The 26,681-nt window shown below is 44.5% G+C and overlaps 1 protein-coding gene across 11 annotated transcripts; it reads left to right on the forward strand.

The window, feature by feature from the left end:
• The first annotated feature begins 8,501 nt into the window (after positions 1-8,501).
• On the forward strand, positions 8,502-25,028 carry IDNK (IDNK gluconokinase). 11 transcript variants are annotated; one of them, XM_086416783.1, is made up of 6 exons: positions 9,004-9,059; positions 9,797-9,860; positions 11,680-11,710; positions 12,092-12,178; positions 21,413-21,456; positions 24,332-25,028. In XM_086416783.1, exons 4-6 carry the CDS (start codon positions 12,143-12,145, stop codon positions 24,675-24,677), a joined length of 426 nt encoding a protein of 141 aa, XP_086272909.1. In that variant the 5' UTR covers positions 9,004-9,059; positions 9,797-9,860; positions 11,680-11,710; positions 12,092-12,142; the 3' UTR covers positions 24,678-25,028. The 11 variants fall into 11 exon arrangements, 9 of the variants coding, with proteins under 9 accessions (XP_086272909.1, XP_086272911.1, XP_086272904.1 ...); XM_086416785.1 differs by having other exon boundaries at positions 12,096-12,178; XR_015170136.1 differs by lacking the exons at positions 21,413-21,456; positions 24,332-25,028 and adding an exon at positions 17,472-19,758 and having other exon boundaries at positions 8,502-9,059.
• The last annotated feature ends 1,653 nt before the right edge of the window (positions 25,029-26,681 follow it).

Genomic DNA, 26,681 nt, shown 5'->3' on the forward strand with positions numbered 1-26,681 from the left:
TACGAACAACGGTCAGACTGTCGTGGGTGGAGCTGGTATAAGGATCATGATTTCCAACAATTCTTGAGCACTTGCCATGTGCCAAACTCCTCTGCCCATTTTTGAATCAGATTATTATATTTTGTTTTGTTTTTGAGTTATATGAGTTCTTCATATATTTTGGGTATTAACCCCTTATCCAATATATGGTTTGCAAAGATTTTCTCCCATTCCACAGGTTGCCATTTCATTTTGTTGATTGTTTCTTTTGGTGTGCAGAAGCATTTTATTTAGTTTATTTAGTTCCACTTATTGATTTTTGCCTTTGTTGCCTGCTGGAGTCCTGATTTCATAACCAAATCCCATATCCTGGCTAACAGCCAGTTATTCTCAAGATCCCCTTGAGAAATCACCCACATGAGCAAGAATTTGGACTGAGACCATTCTGTATGCATGACATATAAAAATGCAACGTTACACCAGTAATGAGTGGCAGACTGCAGAAACACACTTCTCCTGAAGGGCTAAGCACGTTCATTACCTCTGTAACTCTGGCTGTCTGTGTTCAATGTAAAATATTATAACCTTGCACTTGTATAAATATTCCTTATTCTAAATACATTTAATCATGTTTTTGAAAAATAATAAGGTACATACTGTAAAAACAACTTGGTTTAGAACTTTCCATCTCAAATGTGTAATAGGACACTATCAAAACCAAAGTTCTGATACAAATAATGGTGGATCATGTGATGCTATGGTTAAAACTGAACTTTTGGACTCAGGCAAACATTTGTTCAAGTTCTTGCTTCACCATTTATTAACTAGTTCTTTAACCTCACTGTGTCATTTCTCATCTGATAAATCCCTATCTCACAAGATCATTTTGCAAAGTAAAGGAGACAGTGTAGGAAGTGCCATGCTCTGCATCTGACTATGACGAGCACCCCTCTTCTCCCACTCCTCATGTGGCAGGATTTCAGGGGTTGGGCCAATAGCTAGCTCCCCAGTACTGTGTCACACAAGTATAATACTGGCTGAGGCTGGAGAGGGAGCTTAGGAATCATTTACTTTATCATTCCACCCTCCTTGACTTAATAGATGAGAAAATTGAGGCCAAAAGAAGTGATTCCATTTTTATTCTATCTAGTCAATATATTTATTTATTCAAATATTTATTGAGCACTTCCTATGAAAGGCAGTGTGTAAGTTCATTGACATTTGAGCATCCATTGTGAACTCAACAGTGTGCTAGGTGCTGTGAACATGAGGCACATGGAAGGTGAAATATACTTACAGATACACCTTCTCAAGACACCAGTGTCTGAGGAGAAGTGGGAAAGGGTGCAGGAGGACAGACAAAGGCTATGGAAATGGTTATGAACGATCCTCTGAAGTGAAAGAAAGAAGTGAATAATCAACACATAAAGCAAATATTATCACTATCCACTACAAATCCATCCATAATGAATCCATCACAATCAATCACAAACCATCTACAGTTAATCAGCACACCCCGTCTTGCAGAGAACACCACCATGGCAAAGACTCTCTGCCCCAGAGTACTCCCCAGGGCTGCCTGCAGAGTGTGATTCTATTCCCCAACAGGAAAGCAAACATTCATGGCAGAATCGGCTGCTTTCCAGAAACCCTGTGCAGGGTGGAAACCCTTTTGAGGTGCTTTTCTCATCTGTAATTATGAGGAAATGTTATTCTTTTCCTTCCTATTTTCAGTGAACATACTACTTTCAAACCCTCTGCTGTGCTTAGTTGCTCAGTCATGTCCAGTTCTTTGTGATCCTTTGGACTACAGCCCGCCAGGCTCCTCTGTCCATGGGATTTCCCAGGCAAGAATACTTAAGTGGGCTGCCATTTCTTCCTCCAGGGGATCGATACCACATCTCCTGTGTCTCCTGCACTGCAGGCAGATTCTGTACTCGCTGAGCCATCACGGAAGCCCCTGCTAAAGCCAATTTGAACAGCAGACATGACAGTGCAGAGGTGAAAACAATGTGATATATGTGAAAGTGTGTGTGTGGGTAGTGTATTGGGAACTCACTGGCAGAGAGGCCAGAGTGGAAAAGGGCAGAATATTCATTATCCAATATTATAATAATTTTTGTAACAAACAACCACAAAATATCAGCAGCATAAAACATTCAGTGTTCATGATTGGGGGTAGCCCTGGCAATTTCAGCTAAGCCTTTCCACATGTCTGTAGGTTGAGTGGCACTTGGCTGGTTCAGACAAAGTTCAAGTGAGTGACTTGGCTTTAAACTGCAGGTCCAGACAGGTGTGGCTCTTCACAGGGAGTTAGGTTCAGGTCAGTTCTGTGTGTGTCAAGTCTGCAGCTTTAACTCAAAGGACAACAGCTACTGAACACAAACTCTTCTGAAGGTGATGACAGAAGCATGAGAGGACAAGGAGAAAAACACAATGCTACTTAAAGCCTCGGCTCAAAATACGCACACTGTCCCTTCTCCCCATATTCCATCAGTCAGTCAATCAGATGGCCAAGCTCAGATTCAAGGAGCAGAAAGTTATACTCAGCTCTGGGGGAGTAGCTGCCAAGTTACATGGCAAAGGCAATGGGTGTGGGTAGAGCACGGGAAGAACAGGACTAATAAGTCAATATACCCCAGTTCAGTTCAGTTGCTCAGTCATGTCTGACTCCTTGTGACCCCATGGACTGCAGCACACCAGGCCTCCCTGTCCATCACCAACTCCCAGAGTTTACTCAGACTCATGTCCATCACATTGGTGATGCCATCCAACCATCTCATCCTCCGTCATCCCCTTCTCCTCCTGCCTTCAATCTTTCCCAGCATCAGGGTCTTTTCCAATGAGTCAGTTCTTCACATCAGGTGGACAAAGTATTGCAGTTGCAGCTTCAGCATCAGTCCTTCCAATGAATATTCAGGACTGATTTCCTTTACGATGGACTGGTTGGATACCCTTGCAGTCCAAGGGACTCTCAAGAGTCTTTTCCAGCACCACAGTTCAAAAGCACCAATTCTTCGGTGCTCAGCTTTCTTTATAGTCCAACTCTCACACCCATACATGACTATTGGAAAAACCATAGTCTCGACTAGACAGACCTTTGTTGGCAAAGTAATGTCTCTACTTTTTAATATGCTGTCTAGGTTGGTCATAACTTTTCTTCCAAGGAACAAGCGTCTTTTAATATCATGGCTGCAATCACCATCTGCAGTGACTTTGGAGCCCAATAAAATTAAGTCTGTCACTGTTTCCACTGTTTCCCCATCTATTTGCCATGAAGTAATGGGACCAGATGCCATGATTTTAGTTTTCTGAATGTTGAGTTTTAAGCCAACTTTTTCACTCTCCTCTTTGACTTTCATCAAGAGGCTCTTTAGTTCTTCTTCACTTTCTGCCATAAGGGTGGTGTCATCTGTATATCAAGGTTATTGATATTCCTCCCAGCAGTCTTGATTCTAGTTTGTGCTTCATCCAGCCTGGCATTTCACATGATGTACTCTGCATATAAGTTAAATAAGCAGGGTGACAACATACAGCCTTGATATACTCCTTTTCCTATTTGGAACCAATCTGTTGTTCCATGTCCAGTTCTATCTGTTGCTTCCTGACCTGCACACAGATTTCTCAAGAGGCAGGTCAGGTGGTCTGGTATTCCCATCTCTTTAAGAATTTTCCAGAATTTGTTGTGGTCCACATAGTCAAAGGCTTTGGCTCAGACATGCAGAAATAGTAAGTTGCTAAAACAAAACAGAGCACCAAATCAGGGTGATGCTATTTGCTAACACTTAAGACATACAGCTCTAAAAAAATCAGTCAATTTTGCAAGATGGAAAAGTTCTGGAGACCTGTGCATATACTCAGCACTGCTTAACTGCAAACTTCAAAATAGTTAGTATGATAAATTTCACAGTATGTGTTTCATTAGGATTGAATTTTTTTTTTTTTTTAAAGGGCAAATTAGGGAATTCCCTGGCAGTCCAGTGGTTAAGACTTGGCGCTTAGACTCCCATGGGCCCAGGTTTTGATCCCAGCAAACTAAGATTCCACAAGCCCTTCTTTCTTGTTTTTGTTCTATTTGGGCCCTCAATGGACTGAATGATACCCACTCACACTGGCAAGGACGAACTGCTTTACTCAGTCTATCAAGTAAAATGTTAATCTCTTCTGCAAACACTCCCACAACATACCCAAAATAATATTTACAAGCTATCTGGGCAACTCTTAGTCCAGTCAAGTTGACACATAAAATTAACCATCATACTATCCAACATCTATGTTAAGAAACAGAATACTGCCAGTTCACCAGAAGACGTTTTGTGCCCCTTCTGACTCCCATCATCTTGAATTTTAGGTTAATCATTCTCTTGCTTTTCTGCATAGTTTTCTTATATGTGTATATATATATATCTTTAGAATACAAACATACTGCTTAATTTTGTTTTTAAAAAAGAAATGGTACTTACATAGATCTAATTCTTCTAATCAGCATTAGGCACTTCCCGGGTGGTTCAGACAGTAAAGAATCTGCTTGCAATGCGGGAGACCTGGATTCAATCCCTGATTCCGGAAGACCCCCCCAAAGAAGGAAATGGCTACCATTCCAGTATTCTTGCCTGGAGAATTTCATGGACAGAGGAGCCTGATGGACTACAGTTCATGGGGTCGCAAAGAATCAAACACAACTGAGCGACTAACCCTTTATGGCTTTGATATGCCTTTTCATATTATTGGCTGTACAATGTTTCATTACCTGAATATGCAATGATTATTAAGCCATCTCATTGCTGATGGATATTCCGTTTGTTTCTAGTTTGAGGCTATTATGAACACAACTTCTTGTACATTTGTGTACTTATATTCTCAAGTGTTAACCTAGAAATAAAATTGCAGAATTACAGAGTATATACCTATTCAGCTTTATTCTATCATGCCAAACTGTCAAGAGAAGTGATATCAGTTTACATTTCTAGGAAGTTAGGATGAGTGTTCTTAATTTCTCATATCCCATATATACATCATCAGAGTACAAATTTTGTACTTCTTTTATTAAACTTTTTCCTAATTATTTTGTTCTTTTTGATGCTGCTATAAATAGGATTTTTCTTAATTTCTTTTTCAGATTGTTCATTGCCAGTGTATAGAAATATAATTGCTTTTTTATGTTGACCTTGTAGCCTGCAACCTGGCTGAACTCATTTATTAGCTCTAATAGGGTCCTTGTAGATGCCTCAGAATGTTCTGTATAGAACATGATGCCATCTGGAAGTATAACTCTACTTATTTCTTTCTTTAAAAAAAAAAATTTACTTGGCTTCACTGTGTCTTAGTTACGGCACAAGGGATCTTTAACTATGGGATGAGAACTCTTAGTTGGAGCACGCGAACTCTTTGCGAACTCTTAGTTATGGCATCGTGGGATTCAGCTCCCTGACCAAGGACCAAACCTGGGCTCCCTGCATTGGGAGTGTGGCGTCTTAGCCACTGGACCACCAGGAAAGTCCCTACTTATTCCTTCCTAATCTGGGTGCTTTTTTTTTTTCTTTCTCTTGTCTAATTACCGTGGCTAGAACCTCCAATAGAATGTTGAATGGAAGCCGTGAGAACAGACGCCCTTCCTTGTTCCTAATCATAGTGAAAACATTCACTCATTTATCATTAAGTAAAATATCTGCTATGGGGCCCAGAGATGCTCTTTGTCAGGCTATTTTGTAGTCCTAGTTTGTTAAGTACTTCTATCATTAAGAGATGTTGAATTTTTCAAATGCTTTTTCTGCATCTAATGAGGTAGCAAAAATCATCTTGCCTTTGTCCAAACTTTGTTCTGGGCCCTTTGAGTGAGCCTTTTTAATTATGAACATGTGAAGCAAGTTTACAACCATTACTTCCAGAAGAAGGTACAACAAGCTACTTTGGGGCTTGGTTAAGACCTGTGATTTGGTATGTAGAGCGCTTCCTTGCAATTATTTGAATTCTCAAAATTCAACCAAAATCAAAGACTGTCTGGAAGGGAAGAGGTGCAGATGAAACCTCTTCTTAATGAGACCTGTCAGATGAGAGGCCACTTTAATGGGAAAGCTGCCCTTCCCAGCCATCCTGATAGCTGCTTTGCTTCCCAGGAATTGCTTGTGTGCACTGTGAGAAGATGCTCCCCCCTACCCCCACCCCCCCACCCCCCCAGCTAACCTGTGGGGTGCCTACAGCAGCCTCTCCACTGCCGCCACTACTGGTCGAGACTCACAGTGCAGGCTGTCCTCAGTCTGGGGGTGATGGGACCTGGGTCACACATGCAGGAGACAGTGGCTGGCCAAGAGTCTCTTTAGGCTTCCAGGCATCATGTGCCTCAGCTAATATAGCAATTCCTGCAGTAGACAGACAGAACCTAACATCAGACCAACGTTGGGCCTCTGGCTGCTCAACAGCTGAGAAGCCCTGAGACAACCAGGACCAGTAGGTGGTCCTCTCAGAAGTAAAAAATGTGAAGTTCAGCCCTTAGCATCACCTGGGAGTTCTGATGTCCTGCAGGCAAGTGCAGGAGGATGAATTCACTGAACTCTTGAGAACAACAGTGCTGGATATCTTTTCTTTGCCCATCACTCAGATACACTTTCCAACCCTCTCTTCCCGGCTCTGTGCCTAGGAGACTGGGATGCATGGGCCATAGACTCCCTGACTCTCTGCCTTCCAGTTGGGATTGGCCCATGGGGTTTGGTCACTAGCAGATCAGAGGGCAAGAGAAGGGGAGGGGAGGTCATTGATTCTCCTGATTCCTCCCCTGTTGGGTCAATAGGGGTATCCTTCTCTCTTTCTCAGGCCACATTTCACTTCAGACATGTCCATCCACATAGTATATGCTCTTTCTCCCTCCTCTCCCCTCTGTCTCTCCCCCCAGCCTAGCCCAATAGACTCCCTTCTATTGCCCCCTCACATCTCCCCTCACTTACTGAGATACCATTGCTTTCATTGACCCCACTTGCATCTCTGAAAAGAGTACGTTTGTTGAACTCTTTTCAAATGACCCAACTTGAATGCGCTGTTTCCCGACACCACCCTGACTAGTACAGAAACTATGAGGTCCGTGGACATGTCTTGGGTTGGATATCCGGGGAGAAGAATAGACTTTCTGCTGATCGTTCTGATTTGAACTTTGAGAGAAATGTGAACACTTTTTTTTTCACCTGAGCTGGTAAAGCAGAGCACAAGTCACACCTGTGCTTACACATCTATTCCCCCTACCTGCCAGGGAGCACCTGGAGAATTACAATGTTCACCTTTGGAGTTCTGTGGATGGTAGATGTTCAAAAAATGTTCCTCAAGCACAACTGAACTGTAAGCCCTTACACAAGTCACCTGTCTCTCCAGGTCTCAGGTATTTCATCGGTACAAACTCTATCCAGGAACACTGAAATGTCACCTACTTGGGCTAAGTAAGAAAAATAGTCAGTGCAGAGGTAATCGACATATTGATTAAATGCTTTTATGTCAGCTTCATTGTTTTCAAAGACACAGAGTAGTATGAACTTGGGAAACAAAGGAAGTTGGGCAGAATGTCGTTGGACGTGCTTTTAATCAAACATTTTAAATGGCACATAATTAACACATTGCTTTAAAGCAAAAGGGTCCTTCAAAGAGGGTGCTTCTTCCGCTTAATGGCATCCGGTCCCATCACTTCATGGGAAATAGATGGGGAAACAGTGTCAGACTTTATTTTTCTGGGCTCCAAAATCACTGCAGATGGTGACTGCAGCCATGAAATTAAAAGACGCTTACTCCTTGGAAGGAAAGTTATGACCAACCTAGACAGCATATTCAAAAGCAAAGACATTACTTTGCCAACAAAAGTTCGTCTAGTCAAGGCTATGGTTTTCCAGTGGTCATGTATGGATGTGAGAGTTGGACTGTGAAGAAGGCTGAGCGCCAAAGAATTGATGCTTTTGAACTGTGGTGTTGGAGAAGACTCTTGAGAATCCCTTGGACTGCAAGGAAATCCAACCAGTCCATTCTGAAGGAGATCAGCCCTGGGATTTCTCGGAAGGAATGATGCTAAAGCTGAAACTCCAGTACTTTGGCCACTTCATGCGAAGAGTTGACTCATTGGAAAAGACTGATGCTGGGAGGGATTGGGGGCAGGAGGAGAAGGGGACGACAGAGGATGAGATGGCTGGATGGCATCACTGACTCGAGTGACATGAGTCTGAGTGAACTCTGGGAGTTGGTGATGGACAGGGAGGCCTGGCGTGCTGCGATTCATGGTGTCGCAAAGAGTCGGACAAGACTGAGCGACTGATCTGATCTGATCTGATAATAACATGTGCTGCTATGGCCCACTCTATATTTGACATCAAAAGAAATCTGCCTTGTATTGTTGTGACAAAATGCCAGGTTACAAAACACTGTGTACAGCACGATCCTAATTTCCAACAATATTCCTACCTGTTTATCTATACAGGACGGGGGAACTGATGCTTGCTGCCGCGTGGTGTGGTAAAGTGTTATTTATTTTCTGTTTATTACTATTACATTAAAAACTAAACTAAAGCTCTTTCTAAAGCTCATTGGTTGAGGAGAAGCAAAAGGGTCAGGCCTGTAAGGGCGATGGAGAGAGGCTAGGCGAAGAGGACCGCAGATGGAGGGACGCGGGGCCCGCTTCCCTGCCTGCGGCGGGCTCCACTTATGGCACAGAGGAGAGGGGCGCAGGGGGAGGAGCAGGGAAGGGATGGAGGTGGGAGAAGGGAAAGCGGTGGGGCGCCGTGTGCGCCGGTCTCCGCGGCGATGCGGCGGGCGGAGCGCCTGGGGGCGGGGTCTGGTCCAGGGCGTGACTCGCCAGGGAAGGGGCGCGGGGTGGGGCAGGTATCGACGCCGGTGGGGCGGCGCGGAAGTGGGGCCACGCGCATTGGGGCGGGGTCCCGACGGGGGCCCCTCGGTGTCCGGTGTGCGGGCGGGGCGGGGTCGCGGGCGGCTCCGCCCTCCGCGGCTGGGAAGGCGGGGCGGACGGGCTCCGGAAGGCGGAGGGAAGGAACCGGATTTGGGGCGATGGAGGCGCCCAACGCGGTGCTGGTGATGGGCGTGAGCGGCTCGGGGAAGTAGGTGCTGGGGGCCAGGCTCGGGAGGCGCATTGGGGAGGCGGCGGAGGCCAGACCTGCCGCCGTTTGGGGCCCGTGGCGACTGGAGTTCCCTGGGGAGCCACCTTCCTTTCCCTTTGCCGATTAGGAAACTGAGGCCCAGAGCACCTTGCTCCCTCCCTCTCCCCACTTGCCAACCTGCTCGCTCCGGGAGCTCCTGGCCCGGGGCCACTTCCCAGACTCGGGCTCTGCATCTCTGAATTTAGGCAGCGGCGCCTGCTGGGGTAACGGGTTCTGCTTGGCCCCTGGAGCGGCCCGGGCAGGTTGTTGGGGGCCTCAAGTCAGAACAGCGTGCAGGAGAGCAAGGGACCACAGAGCACGGGCAAGCCTCCTCCCAAGCGCCTAGAGACATTTGTCAGGCTGGACAGCCCTAGCTTCCTCCTTCCTGGCCTTGGACTTTTCTGATCAGAGTTTATAAAGTGAATTTAACTTTCTAACCTACTGTGTTCCCCGCTTCAACTAGAAGTATGGAGTATTAAATATGAAGAATGCTCCAGGTTTGTGAGGAAGAAAGAGCATTCCATACCACAGAGCCCCTGGCCAGCCCAGTCTGGCCAACTTGAGGGGCCGAGGAAGCCTTTCCTGCTTAGTCCAAAGTCTAGCAGTGCCCTTTATCAGAAAAGACAGGCGGCATTCCACCAGAGGCAGCAAAAGACAACTGAAGTTTCACAGCCTCCAAAGGCTTTTCACCCTTCTAGAATGTTCTGAAGCTGGAACTGCCCATGCGGTCCAGTGTATTTCCAAGACTCCTTCTTGCTCCAGGTAGGTAGGTTTAGCTTTACAAAAATTACTGTGGCATTTGGGTGCCAAACCGGTTTGTAATGCTCCGCTCTGACCAGTCTCCTGTGAGGGGAGCATTGTGCTTTATTTCTACTGAGGGTCCTTGGTCCATCTTCAAACATGGACCAGGGACCTTCACCATGTCCCCTGGTTAAGAAGTTTGGTTAGAGTGGTAGAGAATGGTTCTTCAGTTTCCTTCTATCTCCTTTCTGCCCATCTACACCCTAGTCTAGTTAGCTCTTGTTTTAAATTATGACTGGTGGCTGACATGTTCATTCCTGGCTAATCTAACTTGGTCTTAAGTGTGATTTCTGGTGTACACAGCACTGGTTTCTCCAGCCCTGGAGTTTGGCTGGGAAGTTTAATCACCAGCAGGCTGCAACATGTCAGCCTATGCAGCCTCCATTGGCGTGAACATAATGGGAGACGTTCTGGTTCTCTCAGTCCTTAGGTCACTTTAGGGAGGACATCTCAGTGTGTCTTTTTAACACCTTGCTGATACTTTCTTAACAAAAGAGAGAACCCTTGGTAATTGACAGTATAGAATTTCTTCACAATGTTTTGTTTTCATTGTGTGCATCTTTTCAGTTACCTCCTACTTAAGGCAAGTGAGGATGGCTTCCTGTATAAGGGACGGAATGAATTTCCTTCTTTAACACATTTGTTTAATTTTAAAGAGTGAAGCAATTGAATAAAAATAACAGAGAATTGTAAAAGTGGCATGTACAACTTAGGTGAGAAGGCATGATGAACTAGGAGGAGGGTACAATAAAAAAATCCTGAAGGTTGTATGTCAGTGATTGGCATTTGGGTAATACTTCAGAAGTTGAGAGCAAGAGGGGGCTTCCTTTCTAACTCATCACTTGCCAGCCTCCATCCCTACCCCCATTGCACTAGCCATAAACCTCAAGATGGCTGAAACCAGTCTCAGTGGGCTGAGCATTATGTCCTGGGAGCTAGTAGATGCTCATTAAATATTGGCTGAGTGAAATGAGAAAGTGAATGGATAAATGTAGCTCAGTTCCCTTGTTTTGCAGGTGAGAAAACTGAGGTTTAGAGGACAAGGAGGGCGTAGTCATTTAGTGGCAGAATGGAGACTGTGGCCAGATCTCAAGCTCTGGGACCCAGGCCCTCTTCACTGACCTGTAGTTGTTAGGGTCTGAACAGAGAGCATTCAACTCCCATACTTAGTAATGAATGCTGGTAATTCTCTGAGTCCTTTATTTGAAGTGTGTGTCCCTTTTAAGTCCCAATATATTAATGCTTTTATGAGCTCCGTGAACCTTGTATGGGTGCTTAGAGGTTAAATTCCCTGTCAGACCCCTCCTCCAGTATCCTCAGTAGAATTTATCACTTTATTCAGTTGTTGTCCATGTAGTGACTGGACATGACAGTCACTAAGGCATGTCCAACTCCTTGCGACCTTCACTACTTCCTAATTTGCTCAGATTCATGTCCATTCAGTCCTTGATGCTACCCAACCATCTCATCCTGTTCTTTTTCAAAAAATAATTATCTACAAAACAGGGACAAAAAAAAAAAAAAACTTCAGGAGTTTAATGAGATCTTAGGTATTGCTTTTGGGGGAAAATTTAGTGAAAACTGGATAATTATTTAAATTCCTGGAGAAAACTAAAGCCATGCTCTAGACTCCAGGGTGAGGAGCACATGTCTCAGTTTCAGTATTGTAAGTTGTTGGTGTTTAATACCGGTGGGGCAGCCATGTGCTTCCCACGGCTCCTTGGATGGAAGAGGCAGATGGGGGAAGGGTAGTCACATGGCATCTGTGTCCTCTCCACAGATCCACCGTGGGCGCCCTGCTGGCATCTGAGGTAACCTGTGCTAACACCTCCCAGCTGCAAGTCTCATCTTGTCTCATTGCTTCTGGCCTGCGTGGTTTGTAAAGTCACCTCAGACACCTCCACAAAGCTTGTGAAACCGCCTGGAGCAATTTTGTCTCTTTCCTTGGTCATGGAAAATAATGATGAATGAAAAAAACAGCTGCAGCAACCCAGGGGGCGGGATTAGTGAAGCATCCTTACAGACCTCCCTGCTCCTGCACCTGGGTGGAGGAGGGATGGTCTGTGTGGCTGCTGGTGGGAAAGAGGGTGGCCAGGTTGTTTCTACACCTGCTGTTAGTATTAGGAACCCACAGTGCCCATCACATGGGCCGCATGACCTGCTGTGTACCCTCTTTCACTTTGTTCTTAAAGCTAGGATGGAAATTCTACGATGCAGATGACTACCACCCAGAGGAAAATCTCATGAAGATGCAAAAAGGGATACCGCTGCATGACGAGGTAAGGTGCACTGTCTGTTTTTATTTCCAACGCATGTCCCAGCCGAGGGATGCAGGTGAAGATGCCTGCACACTTGGGGCAGTAGAGTTCCTGAGTCACGCACTCAAGACAGTGCTCCAGAAGCCAGGTGCACAGCAGGCCTGCCATGTATGTGAGCTGTGGCCCTGAACTCCTGTCTAAACTCTACACTGGCATCAGGATTGATGCCACCATCAGCCCCAGCTCGGCAGGATCTGCCAGAACACTTTGTTGAGGGATTTGAATCTGCAGAGTGTAATTCCTCTGTGGCTTATACGTGTGCAAGTTCACCTTTTCTTCTCAGGACCTACCAGCCTACCCTCTCCAGGCCCTGGTGCCCACCCCAAAGCTAGAGTGATCTTTGCAAACTCAAATGGCCTTCTGGAGGTTTCCCATTATCTCAGCGTCAAGACCAGACACATAAAATCCTACACGTACATGGTCAGGCCAAATTGGCAGTGCCCCACCCCCGTGTCTTTGGGTGCACCCCACCCTCCCACATACCACCCCCACTCGTCTACCCCCGTCTCTACTGGAGCTGTCCTGGCCCTTTTCAGTGGCTCTGCTGCCATGCTCCTCCCCCAGGGCCTCTGTGTCTGCTGTTCCCACTGTGAAGAACGCGCCTCCCCATTCCTCTCAGTTACCTGCTCATGCATCTCGTCTCAGCAGCTGTGCCCCTTCTTCAGGGAACCTCACCCTGACTTCTAGATAAAACCTCTTCTAATGGACTCTCATGGCAGCATATCCCTTATCATCCATGTCCCAGTTGTAACATGGCATGTGATGGTGTGAGAATTTGATTAATATTTGTCCCTGTAACTAGATTTTACCTCCAAAAGGACAGGCACTGTGGCCATTTCTGTTAACCATTATATATCCCCAGAGCCTGACACACAGTGTGTATCAGAAAATATTTGTGGCAAATTTGTGAATGAAAGAGTAAGTGAAAGAATGGACGGCCTGACATCTCATTCCTTTATGCACCATTGTGAGGGCCTTTTCTAGAGGGTCTTTCTCAAACCAGAGTCACAAACTGTGGATTCATAGAACTAGCTGTCACCCGGGAGAGACTGAGCACAGGGCCTAGGGTGGGTCCACAGAGCAGCTGGCAGCAGGGGCCCCAGGCAGGTCCACATGCCAAGGGTGTCCAAAGGACCGGTATTGAGATGAAACTGGCCAAAGAGCAACACTGGTGTTTGTACCATGAACTCGGCTCCCCCAGGTTGTGCTCCACTTTCTTCTCTTTGTCCTGCCTTGAAGGACTGAAGTCACTAACCCCTATTAGGTCTAATTCTAGAGCACTCTGAGGGTTTCTGTTTGTTTCAGGAAGTGCTCCCCAAGTTTAAACATTGAACCATCAAAATTTAAGTTCACAGCATTTGACTTTAGAAGGTGGGAGGAGAGCAGCCAAAAGGAGATACGGAGTAACAACTTAAACATAACAATGATACTGTACTAGAGATAATAAACATAACGTAGATAACCTGGCCCCACCACTGAGCTTGTGTGACTTTTGGCAAATGGCTTGGTCTCTCTTTGCCTCATTTTCCTCCTGTGAAGTAGGAATGGTGACAAGATCTATTTTATTGGGTCCTTGAGAGGATTAGATAAAATGAAAAGTGTGCACAGAGACATACCTGACGCATTCAGTGAATATCACTTCTTACTGTTGTTGTTAATACCGTATCTATATATGCATACATGTAATACATCATTTCTGTGGAGTGTGTAAAGTGTGACCGTGCTAGGGTTATTTTCTTTTTCCCCTTGCTGAGTACAAAATTAAAGAACAAAGTAAAGCAACCCCAAATGGACAGATTTTTATAATGGCATTTAAGCATCGTTCCTCTTACTCACAAGTGAGCCTTGTTAAGTGAGCAGTATTGATGGGGCTAGGGGCTGAGGAGAATTGAGAAGAGGAATTTATTGTACAGAAGAAAAGGTTATCAATTACTGGAAGAAACATAACGAGTTACTAAATATATTCAGAGGAAGCTATACAAGTTTTCCTGACATTGGATGAAGCAGAGAGGAATGCAGTAAAACAGCAAATGGCTACCATTTTTGATGAGAGCCCAGTGAGTGGGTGTGGGTGAGCGAAGGTGTGGGTCACAGCTGAGCTGGCACCACCACCTCCTCATTGCCCTGGCAACCAGCCCGCAGGCTCCCGTCCCCCAGAGGATACTGTGCTGAGCATCAGGTAGACTGTTAGAGGCAGAGGTAATGGTATGCCTTGGGGGAGATTCTCAGGATGGTTTGGGGAGGTCCATGAGGTCACTGAGAGTCAGACACAACTGAGTAACACATACACACACATTGTACTCAGAAGGCTAAGATTTGAAGACAAAGAACCTGAGCTGAATACACCAAGGGCACCTTAAGGCTATTTCAGTTAAGTGTAAACTCCAGTTCTGGGATTGCACTGCCATACTTCAAGTGTTCAAAAGCCACATGTGGCTGGTGGCTGCTAATCCAGACGGCGCAGGTAGAGAACATTTCTATCAGGGCAGGAAGCTCTGCTGGACAGCGCTGGTGGAGAAAGACATGCCACCCAGGCAGGGATGCATGGTTGACATGATGAGATAATGATTTCCAAGCTGTCCGTCAGTGAGTCTCCCTGATGTGCCAGGTCCATGCTGTTCTGGCAGCCCATGGGGTGACACTTGAGCAGACTTCAACCTCAGAGTCTATTTAAAAGAGAGGTTTTGGACAGTTTTGTTGCTGATTACAAATATAATACTTACCCTGTATAAAACAGTTGACCGATGACTACAAATTCTTTCACAGAATATATCACCCTTGGTTGCATCTTCCAAAAATACCTACTAATTGAATTTTATGTATATACCCATCTTTTGGGGGTATATATTTTGTTTATATGCATTTTTGCCCTCTGTGGGCTTAGGTTCACTTTTGCACCAGATTAAACCGGTCCCTCACCTCCACTGCTCCGCTCCCACTTGCCTTGCCCTCTGTCCACCTCCCCCAGCAATGCTGGGCACACTCCTCTTCCATCTGTTCCTCTGAGCGCCTGCCCTTTAATTGTCATCCCCTTCCAGAAGACACTTTCTCTTTCTAGGTAGGCCAAGGAAGCGTTCTCTGTCCTCATGATGCTCTGATTTAGCCCTCAGTGCTTAAGCCCTGGGCTGGGGGCTCAGGGTCCACTGCACCCCTATCCCTGCATGTAGGGACTGTCGGGAGTGAAGGGACCTAGAATAGCAATCCAGTAAGCTTGGATGCTCATCTGGATTATGTTGTTTCCTCCTCTCTTTCCTCTAAGACTTTCTGTGTTTGACTTCACTAATTATGATATTGTCTGTAGTATTTACACACAGAATGCAGTGAATTTGCTCTAGTATCTCTGTTTGGCCTCGGTTTCTGCCTCTGTGAAGAGGAAATCTCAGTCATCCCCTTTCTTCACAAACATTATGAATACAAAATTTGGATCTCATGTGTCCAAGTTCTCCCTAAGACCTGACAGTAAAGGCCAAACTCCTTAGCAGCTCACTCAGAGTCTTGACTATCTAGTCCTGACAGTTTCTCCTTACCCTCGTCACAAAGCAACTCCCACACCTGGTCGGCAGTGCTAAGCTCCTGCCTCATCCATTTACTGTAGAGTCTTGGCAAAGCATCTTTAATATTTAATACTCCCAGTCTTACCCTGCCCTCTGCTTGGCAGGCCCTGCTTCCATTAAAATCCTCTTTATCCTTGAAGATTTAGTCTTCCTAGGCCCTGATCAAAATTGATCTCTCCCTCTACTCTCCACTTAGAGCCCTTCTTAGTATATCCCTTGGAGCCCTCATCTCTGCCTTACGTGTAGTTTAACTGATAGATACCCATCATCAGGCTGTGACCCCCTTGAGGACAGGAACTACACCATTCATATTATATTCCCAGTGCTCTGTATAGCGCTTTGCACATATTAAATATTCATTATTTGTGGAATTAGAATCTACTGCATACCAAATTCATTTATTAAAGGTCTTTTCCAGATTCAAAGTTGGAAACTGATGCCATTTATTGCAGCTATAAAATCAGCCCAAAAAAATAATGTTTAAAATGACTCCTTTTCCTCTTTAAATCCCAAAGCAGATCAGTGAATTACATGATTCCCCCATTTTGCAGATGAACAAAGGGAGGCACAGAGAAGTAACTTGAGCAAAAGCACAGAGTCAAGGGGATCTAACCTCTAAGACCCTACTTTTTCTACTGTGTTAAAGGCCCTGATACTCCTCACACACCTAGTCTATGAGAAATGAATCAGGGTTGTTTAAATGGAGATGGAAAGGGTGAAAGCGAGGGTGATATAGAGCAGGAGCGAGGCGTGGCCCTCAGACAGCACATCCCTTGGAGGGATCTAGGCCTGGATGGGTACATGAGGCAGGTGACGCCTTGCTTCACACAGACCAGGGGTGAGAATGCTGGTGTCCCGCCTGGGAATTCACGTAGCACCTGGAGCGACTCTGGAAGAACTCTCTCCTTGTGGCCCCCTGTGGGCCTCTAGGGAAGGAACCCAACTGTGTAATAACTGTGACTCAATACTTGGAAACTAAGGTAAAATAAAGTTGAAAGTACTTCATTGCTATCTCCAGCCTTCTCATTGATTCTGTGGCTGGTGGACCCAGACCTTACTGGTGCTGTGAATAAACTGGTCCAACATGCATTCTGATTGGGCAGGTGTCTGAAGGCATCTATTTCTGTTTTATATTTCCATTTATTAGTTTTCATGGTTGAGCTTCTGAGGAATTTATTGTGACTAAGTGAAGCTACATGCACAATTCTCAGCTAAGGCACGTATTTAGACAGCAGGATTCAAAGTTCTGTTTACCTGTACAAAGGGTAGGAAGTTTATTACCCAAATATGTTTGTTTTTTTTTTAATTCACTTGTTTCATCCTTATTGTGAAATATTTCAGGCATGCAGAAAATATAATGACTAATAAAGTCAATATCCAGCTTAATGCAATAACATGTGTTTCCTAAGCCATAAAATAATACAGAGATTGATCTCTGTACAGAGATTTGGTGCTGATGAGCTGGAGGAAGTGTGCAATCTAGTTAAAATAACAAAACACAAGGTTGCTCCTCTGATAGTGGGAAGAAAAGGTAAGATAGCTAAAGTACTAGGAATTAAACAAATTATCCCCCTTCCTTGGTGCATCCAAAGCCACTATGAACCTTTTACTCGTGCAGAAGTACAGCTCATTTTTTGTTGTGTTTTCATCTGTGAATCAGTCCTAGTGCATCATTATAATTGCTTCTTGAACTCTTTAAGTAGGTACGGGAATACTGAATATGTGAATTAGCATTTGACCATCTGAACCTTCCAACTTGGAGAAGGGCATGGCAAACCCCTCCAGTATTCCTGCCTGGAGAACTCCATGGACAGAGGAGCCTGGCAAGCTATACAGTCCATGGGCTCGCAAACAGTCGGACACGACTGAGCGACCTTCCTACTACCTCTTCCAAACCAAGCATTCCTGGTGAATGGAGATCAGCACTAGTCTAAGGATTTTGTTTCACCTAGAGACATGCACAGTGACAGGGATGCATTGTGGAAACGGCTGCCCGACTACCCAGATGGGACCAGGGTAGTCAGGCTCTGTCTTGCTGGCTCAACCCCTGATACTGTCAACACATTGAACACAGGTTCATGTCTCGTATGAGAACCCCACTAGTCAGGGTCACAAGATTTCTACATAAATGCCAGTTGATTAACTTACAAGAAGAAATTTAACTGCCACGTGGCCCATAACACATCAATCTGATTTCAGAAGCCAAAATGCAGTCAGGTATCTCAGTGAACATGCAATCAAAAGAGTAAGAGAGTTAAAGCTTAGGTTTCTAATGGTGTGAGACCACCCACCCCATCAGAGAGACGTTTGCTAATGAGAACATGATATTTGAAGTCGTAAGGCCAGAACGCCATGGCCTCTGGACAGTACTCTGCTGTCTAATCCTATAGTGTTCCTGCTGGACATTCACGCCCAAGCCTCACGTGCTTCCTCTATGTGTGTGAAAATACATAGTTGGATCATAGTGATGCACTGCTAGCCTGAGGGTCATTGTTTACTTCTTCAGATGAGTTTAAACATCTCTGTCCCTTTCTATTAAGTGTTGATCTTTAAAGCCTTAAAGAAAAAGCTTCTTTCCTTCTTTTCCAAGTGCTTAGAAAGATACCTCACTGTGGCCCCCATATGCTGTAAGAAGACTCCTTAACTTTATAGAAGTTGACATCATTTCTTAAACTTGAAGCCGGACACCTCTATTTACATGTGAAACACACTGAAGTTAGTCCCATTAATGATTAGTATACCACTTTACCAAGTAAGTTGCCTGTGCAGCCCTTCCTGTGGGTTTGAAAGGCACCATATCTTTGTAGGTCTGGGTCCTAGGTACGAAACTGCTCATGCTGACATGTGAGTCTTTAAGGCCCAGTCACCCTGCTCTGCTGCAGCCTTCTGTTGGAGAAGCTGTTTTGGAAGATATAGCCAGGAGGTTTAAAAAAAAAATTTTTAAGGTCTTTGGATAAATGATAGTGTTTTCTTTTTTATCCCTGTTCATGAATGTAGTAGAAAAGCTTAGCTGTTCACAATGAGGATACAGAAGAGAAAGGAATTTAGAAAGTTGGGTGCAAATGGAATCTTAGAAGTTAAACTCAGGGTGATCGTGTGTAGAGTATTGAAAGAAAGGACCCAGGATCGTGTCTGGGTCTCCCTAAGCACACAACAGATCCTTGCAAATGGACGAAGGAAAGAGAAATCCAAATCTGGGCTTGAGTTGGCAGCTTTCCCATGGGCAGTTTTCCGTCATAAAATACTGCACGGCTCAGTAAGTCCAGCTAGTTTTCCCCACTACCTACGGGGGAGCCTGGTGGGCTGCCGTCTGTGGGGTCGCACAGAGTCAGACACGACTGAAGTGACTTAGCAGCAGCAGCAGCATAACCCTTGACAGTCTTCTTCCCTGACCCCCATCATAAGTCTAGAAAATACTGTGTTACGGTGGCAATTTCAGGTTCCATAAGTATAGCTGCTACAACTTTTTTTCTCCTCACAGACTTCTCTAGAACATTTAGTTTTTTAGTATGATGTCAGAAAATCTTGCCAAGAATAAGTCTTAAACATATACACTTTTCCAGGAGCATGTAAGTCTCCCCATAGAGCACAAAATTCTTTATGGTCTGCAAGTTTATTAGAACTGGTAAGCCTCATCATCTTGTTACTTTGTTTAGAAATAACCACACTGGGTCCACTGAGTACTCAGACAAGTGCTAACATAAACAAGGCTTTCCTGAAATACATTTGAGCTATCCTGTGTACACTGTAGTAGCTGTTATAATTTGAGTAATAGTATCTGTGAATTATGTAGTTATTGTTATTTAAGATACCATTCATGTAAGTTTGGTAATAGTTGTCATTTGATCTCTGTCTTCGGCAGATATTATAGTTGTAACATTTGAACTTCTAAGTAGTCTTTGATTGAGTAATGTGTACACAGAAGTAAAGTCTTTAAAGAATTATGTGACTAATAAAACTTCCAGGACTCTTAACCCAATATTAGCACACAGTGCTTTTAAAAAATATTATTTAATATGAAAAGATACATATAATGAAAAAATGTTAACTGTGTATGTGTGTGTAGCATGTGTGCATGGAGTATGTGTGTGCACAAAATCCTTCTCTGCTTCCTGACAAGGGTGGATCCTAGTAACTAGAAGGTCTTTAGTTTGCTGAGCACAGAGCGATGGCCTTGGTGGAATGAAACTTTTTCTCTGTATCTCCACTGGGTGGTTGAAGGAGAGGGCAGCAGCAGGAGAGAAAGAGTATATACTAGCTCACTGGTCTCTTCTTATAAGGGCACTAATCCCATCATGAGGACCTCATTCTCATGACCTCATCTAAACCTGATTACCTCCAAATATTCTTACATGGGGGATATGAATTTTAGGGAAATAAAAACATTCAGTCCATAAAAATAATATATTGTATACAAGCTGTTTCAAAGAAGAGAAAAAAGAAGGAAAGCTGCCCTACTTATTTTTAGGAGGCAGGGATAACCTTGATACCAAAATTTAATATGGACTACACAAGAAAACAAATGCAAGTCAATCTCAATTATACAAATACAAAAATCTAGATAAAATGGTAGTCAAATGTTAAGAGCAAGGACTTTTAAAGATGCATCATGGGGACTTGCCTGGTGGTCCAGTGGATAAGACTCGACGCTCCCAATGCAGGGCTGGGTTCAGTTCTTGTTTGGAGAACCAAGAGCCCACATACCACAACCAAGCCTGCACACCACAAGTTGAGAGCCTGCATGCCACAATGAAGACCCAAAGCAGCCGAAAAAAAAGTCTTAAATAATAAAGACATCATCTTTCTTGAATATGCATCAAAATGATAAAGGATAGGCATTGGGACATATAGAAGACCAGATTGTGAGCTGAAAAATCATTAAAGCTGGGTTATGAGTACAGAGAAGTTTGTTTTGTACCATTTTGTCTCTTTTTGTATATGTTTTAAATTCACATAATAAAAAGTTGGGGTTTTTTTTTGTAATGCATTGTGGCCAATCAGTATTTACCCCAGGGGAACTTCTTTGTGTAACACTCTAGGGTGTCCTATGTAAACTTCTTCTGCCTTCTCTGGAAAAATACAAAATTATCACGATACTTTTATCTGAAAGCAGCTTTGTTTTTAGAGGATTTGAAGAATAGGACCAGGGGGCAGCTGACTTAAGAGTTTCTATGAATAACTCTCTGCATTTGAGATCAGAAGCACCTGAAGAATTATGCAAATACAATTAAAGATCTGTTAAGTGTATCAGAAAATGGCAACCCACTTTGGTATCCTTGCCTGGAGAATCCCCATGGACAGAGGAGCCTGGCAGTCGCAGAGTCAAACACGACTTAGCACACACACACCCAAACATATCAGAACCAAAGAAAGTGTATTTATAAAGTGTATTTATAATGGGGAGATTGAAATGGGGGGGTTACATACTGGCATTTTAGGGTAATTTTTATCATTGTGGAAAGAACCTGACACCTGGACCAGGAACATGATTCTGTGCTGAACTGCCCAGTGACAATTCCTCAGCCTCCTCCTCAAAACCACTGAGATTTCTCTGGACCTTAACATTGATGAACATGATGAACATGTTTCTGTACAAATAAACAATATCTGGAAAAGCCACTTTGGTTTGTTTTAATTTCAGGACAGAATTCCATGGCTCTGCAAATTGCATGACGTTTTACGAAGGTAAGAGAACGTCAGACCCCAGATAAGCCAGTGAGTAAAGGAAACCACTCTTGAAATCATAACTGACTAATGATAAAGGATACCAGAAATGAAACGCACCTCCATCTGGTGACTAACAATGACTTTTAATCAGCCACAGAGTGTTGGGTTCTAGAGTCAGCCTTCTAGACAACTTCATAATTACTAGCTGGGAATTTTACTCAGCAACTTGGCTTCCATAAACCTGTTTATTCTTCTGAAAAATAGGGACATAGTTCCTACTCACAACAGTCCTTACAGATTGTCGTGAGGAATTAGTGAATAAGTGTGGGTAGCACTTAGAATGGTACCTAATATATATGAAGTGAAGTGAAGTCACTCAGTTGTGTCCGACTCTTTGCGACCCCATGGACTGTAGCCTACCACGCTCCTCGGTCCATGGGATTTTCCAGGCAAGAGTACTAGAGTGGGTTGCCATTTCCTTCTCCAGAGGATCTTCCCAACCCAGGGATAGAACCTGGGTCTCCCGCGTTGTAAGCAGATGCTTTACCATCTGAGCCACCAGGGAAGTCTACCTAATATATATAGTAAGTCCTAAATAAAATAATAATGTTGTTATAGCCATATCTTAGCCACCACTTGTATTGCCTCCTACTTCAAGTTCTGACAACCAGGAAGATCTGGGGTCATTTGCAAATCAACAGATAACTCGCTACCAGAACTGAAATCTCAAACTGTCCAGCTCTGTAGCATGCCTCTGAGCAAACGACCCTCTTCTCTCATCTGTGGGTCTGGCCTGTGGGAATCCTGGTTGGGACATGGAAGATAAAGGAGTGGCAGTGAATGAGTTCCAAATCTTGCTTTCTAAGATGAAGTCATGTTTTATAAATCTAAAACCACTTGAGCCATATGACATTATACTTATTAAAAATTCAGTTTACATTTTTTTTAAAACACCACACAGACGTGGCTGGCAGTCCTGTCTTTGTATGGGTTTAGGGTTTTAAGGTTTTTGGGTTTTAGGATTTGAGAACTCCTACCCAACTGGGTCTGTAACATAAATAGACTCGTCAGATCAAAGATTCTGACCTGTGATGGAAGCCAAAGTGAAGAGTCTCAGGAGAGCGGAGATCAGACCTCCAGGCTCAGAACTAACAAGCTCTCACTCATGCCCTTGAGAAGAGCTGGGAGGCTCAAGTACATTGGTTTGTTGCTGATGACACACTCCATCCACTGGGTCTCCAGTCTACGATGGCCATAGATCAAGGCAGACCCCTTCAGAATTCTTAGTTCTCAGTTCTGAACTGAAATCTCTACTAAGTACCCAAGCCAGCATTGACCCTTGACAACTTTATTTAGTTCCTTCCTGGCTCCAAGAAGACAACGGTATACATCAGCTTAGTGGTAGGGGGGCTCATCCTCATGTATGGTCTTGGACCACACTGGTTTTCCCTTCAGTACAGTTCAGTCACTCAGTTGTGTCTGACTCCTTGTGACCCCATGAACTACAGGACGCCAGGCTTCCCTGTCCATCACCAATTCCCAGAGCCTACTCAAACTCCTGTCCATCACATTGGTGATGCCATCCAGCCATCTCATCCTCTGTCGTCCCCTTCTCCCACTGTCAATCTTCCCCAGCATCAGGGTCTTTTCCAATGAGTCAGTTCTTCACATCAGGTGGCCAAAGTATTGGGAGTTTCAGCTTCAGCATCAGTCCTTTCGATGAATATTCAGGACTGATTTCCTTTAGGATGGACTGGTTGGATCTTGCAGTCCAGGTGACTCTCAAGAGTCTTCTCCAACACCACGGTTCAAAAGCATCGGATCTTCCATGCTCAGCTTTCTTAATAGTCCAACTCTCACATCCATACATGACTACTGGAAAAACCATAGCTTTGACTAGACAGACCTTTGTTGGTAAAGTAATGTCTCTGCATTATAATATGCTGTTTAGGTTTTCCCTTATTGGTGCCTTGTCAATCTACCTCTATTTCTGGCTCGGGTTTTTCTCTTAGTTTTCAGCATCTCTGAAAACTACTCACTTTCTGCTCACCTTGAAAACAGAGGGACTGGTGCTCTCTTTTTTCCTGCTTTCTCCGCTCTGCATGGGTAACTTCCCCAGATTCTTCCAGCATACTGCAGAGTAGGAATGGAGAAAATCTGAGGAGAGCCTGAGCCATGCTGTGTGGGGGACACAGGTGCCTGCCAGCAGCCACCCATGTCCACAGGTGCTGGCTCAGTCACATCCTATAGCCAAGGGGCAGAGCTGATACTTACTCAGCACTTCCTGTGTGCTGGGCACCATGATAAACTTCCATACCACAGTTCTGTGGGCAGGTACTCTTGAGTAGCCACATTTAAGAGATGATGAACTGATGGTCCTAAAGTAAATCAGTCCTGAATATTCATTGGAAGGACTGATGCTGAAGTTGAAACTCCAGTACTTTGGCCACCTGATGCGAAGAGCTAACTCACTGGAAAAGACCCTGATGCTGGGAAAGACTGAAGGCAGGAGGAGAAGGGGACGACAGAGGATGAGATGGCTGGATGGCATCACTGACTCAATGGACATGAGTTTGAGTAAACTCCAGGAGTTGGTGATAGACAGGAAGGCCTGGCGTGCTGCAGTCCATAGGGTCACAAAGAGTTGGACACAACTGAGTGAGTGAACTGAACTGAACTGATGCTCAGAGAGGTAAACACATCACCCAAGAGGGCTCACTAGTGGAAGGTCTTTACCTCAAAACCAAGACTGCCTGATACTTGGCCACCATTTGTAACACCTTCCACTGTCAGAGAAGTGGGACTGAAGGCCTCAGCCTAGGCTTGACACCAATTATTTTAAATGTCTTCACTCTTTGGGATCTCCCCAGGTTTGTTTTTTTTTTTTTAACAGAGATGTAGCCTCTGGACAGCATGTAGTTCTAGCCTGTTCAGCTCTGAAGAAGGTATACAGAGACATCTTAATACAAGGAAAAGATGATGCACCTCTGAAGTGTGATGACTCGGGGAAGGAAGAAAAGCCAGTTGAGGTGAAGCTCCTTGTGGTCCATCTGACTGGGTCATTTGACATCATCTCTGGACGCTTACTCAGAAGAAAAGATCATTTTATGCCCCCTGAGTTACTGCAGTCCCAATTCGATACTCTGGAGACCCCATCAGCTCCAGAAAGCTTTATCCAAATCAATGTGGACAAAAATCTTTCAGAGATAATTGCTACAATTATGGAAACTCTAAAATGAAATGAGAATCATTTGTATCAATGGTCCAGACCCATCAGGTGTAACTCTTGTCTCCCATCCCAAACCATGTTCTCTCCAGATTCTTCTTAAGGTGAATAAACCACAGTGTGTTGAGATATTGTTCAGGTGGATTTTGGGTAATCTGGGAGACTTATCATCATGCTGTAGCACATTCAGAGAAATGGAGTGGAAACTTTGAAAGTGAAGCTTCACTGAAGTTTAAATTCATGTAACCCAATCAAATGATCAGAGGAAATTCTATAATCAAAGCTGTAAACCCTGACCTTATTTAGAACATTCTTGATCATGCTTTTACTTGGACAAATAAATGAAACTTGGCTATCCTTGGCACCCTCTGGAGACTGGTCTCAGGAGTAGAGAAGCATACAGAATTGACCACTCACCACACACCTGTGGTTCCGTTACACCACACACCTCTTCATCCTCTCTTTGGGCCATTTCAAAGTAAATAAAAAGCACATACAGTTCATGGATTAAAAAAAAAATTGCAAAGGTGGAATTTGAGTGAATGAAGTGCAGGACTGTCTGCCCCCAGTCCCTACTCCACTTTACAGACTCTTGTGAGACCAGGCTAGTATTAACCTGCCCCCTTCCTGCTATAAAAGCTGTGGCTGGTGGACACTAGGCAGGTGAGGGAGGAACACCAGAGCTGCTGTGGCCAAAACCTGACAGGAAAACGTTCCAGCAGGCGGCGTTACGCCAGTGGCAGCCAGGTCAGGCGAGGCGATGGGGGGCTTAGAGGTGCTCATGTGTTGCTGGCATGCAGCTTACCAGGCGCCAGTGGGGAAAGTTGGAATGTGGCCAGCCTGGGCTGGGTTTGAGCACTTCCCTGACAGGGCTCCAGGAAGAAGCATCCTTATCCCTCTATCTAATCAGGGCCACAAGAACCAGCTGCTTTTCAGGCCTTGCTTGATTCTGGCCAGAAAGTAAGTTTTGGAACCAATTCCGTTTTCTTTCACAAGAATATGCAATTTTTTGTCTCAGGAACCACAAACAAAATATATGCGTATGGTGCCAGTGGAATAAAAGGGCCCTTCTTGGACGAATCTTGCCTAAGAAAATGTAGAGCCATGGATTTTCCTGACAGACTATTTGGGGCACCTCTTGCCTGGCTTCAGTTCACATCAGCATTCATACTCAGGGTCTAGGCCCTTAAACTGTTCAGTCAATATGCTCTGGCTGGACGAGAGTCACCCCCAGCTGGAGAGAAAGGACTCGGTCAGTTCAGTGTACTCAGTGAGTACTGTGAGGAGCACTCTGGAGGGCTTGAGCACCTGCAACACAAAGCCCTGGCTCTCAGGGAGCCCAGGTTGGGGTGCACAGATAGGGCATCTCATATCCTCTAGTACCAGCTAGAGTTCTCAGTGAAGGCAGTTCTTCACAAGAAAGAACTGATTTTCAAATATCCTCCTGGATCTTCTTGCGCACATGCTAAGTCACTTCAGTCGTGTCCAACTCTGTAACCCGCCAGGCTCCTCTGTCCATGGGATTCTCCAGGCAAGAATACTGGAGTGCATTGCTATGCCCTCCTCCAGGAAATCGTCTCAACCCAGGGATTGAACCCATGTCTCTTTCGTCTCCATTGGCAGGCAGATTCTTTACCGCTAGCACCACCTGGGGAGGCCAAACCTTCACAGAGATCAAATGAAAAAGGCTAAGGCTGTTTAAAGAAGCACTGAACCTAACTCTGCTTTATACATAAGTAAGAGCAGTTTTGTTCTTTGCAGTTTTAATACACACTGAAATTTCCAAGAATGCAATAAAGGGACATGTGTATCCTATTTTATTTTTAACCTTACTAAGAATGATTTATCTTTTCAGAAAATGAGTGAATTTCTGTCAGACACAACAACCTACATCCAGCTGCCTTTTTAATTCTTCATTCTCAGTGATCTGATGGGCAAAGCATCAAACTAACTCTATTGTGTTCATCTAGTGTAGCCATGTCCAAGCATCATATTACTGAATCCCATCAGTTTACTA

The sequence above is a fragment of the Bos grunniens genome, chromosome 8 (assembly GCF_055505025.1).
Source record: "Bos grunniens cultivar Pamir isolate PY7600 chromosome 8, Bosgru_T2T1.0, whole genome shotgun sequence".
In the NCBI taxonomy this organism is placed as follows: Eukaryota; Metazoa; Chordata; class Mammalia; order Artiodactyla; family Bovidae; genus Bos; species Bos grunniens.

Coding starts and splice junctions, on each gene's coding strand:
- IDNK (XM_086416779.1), top strand. CDS start 11,867: ATGAAAAAAACAGCTGCAGCAACCCAGGGGGCGGGATTAGTGAAGCAT. Junction 12,179..21,412: donor GGATACCGCTGCATGACGAG/GTAAGGTGCACT, acceptor TTTTAATTTCAG/GACAGAATTCCATGGCTCTG. Junction 21,457..24,331: donor TTGCATGACGTTTTACGAAG/GTAAGAGAACGT, acceptor TTTTTTTAACAG/AGATGTAGCCTCTGGACAGC.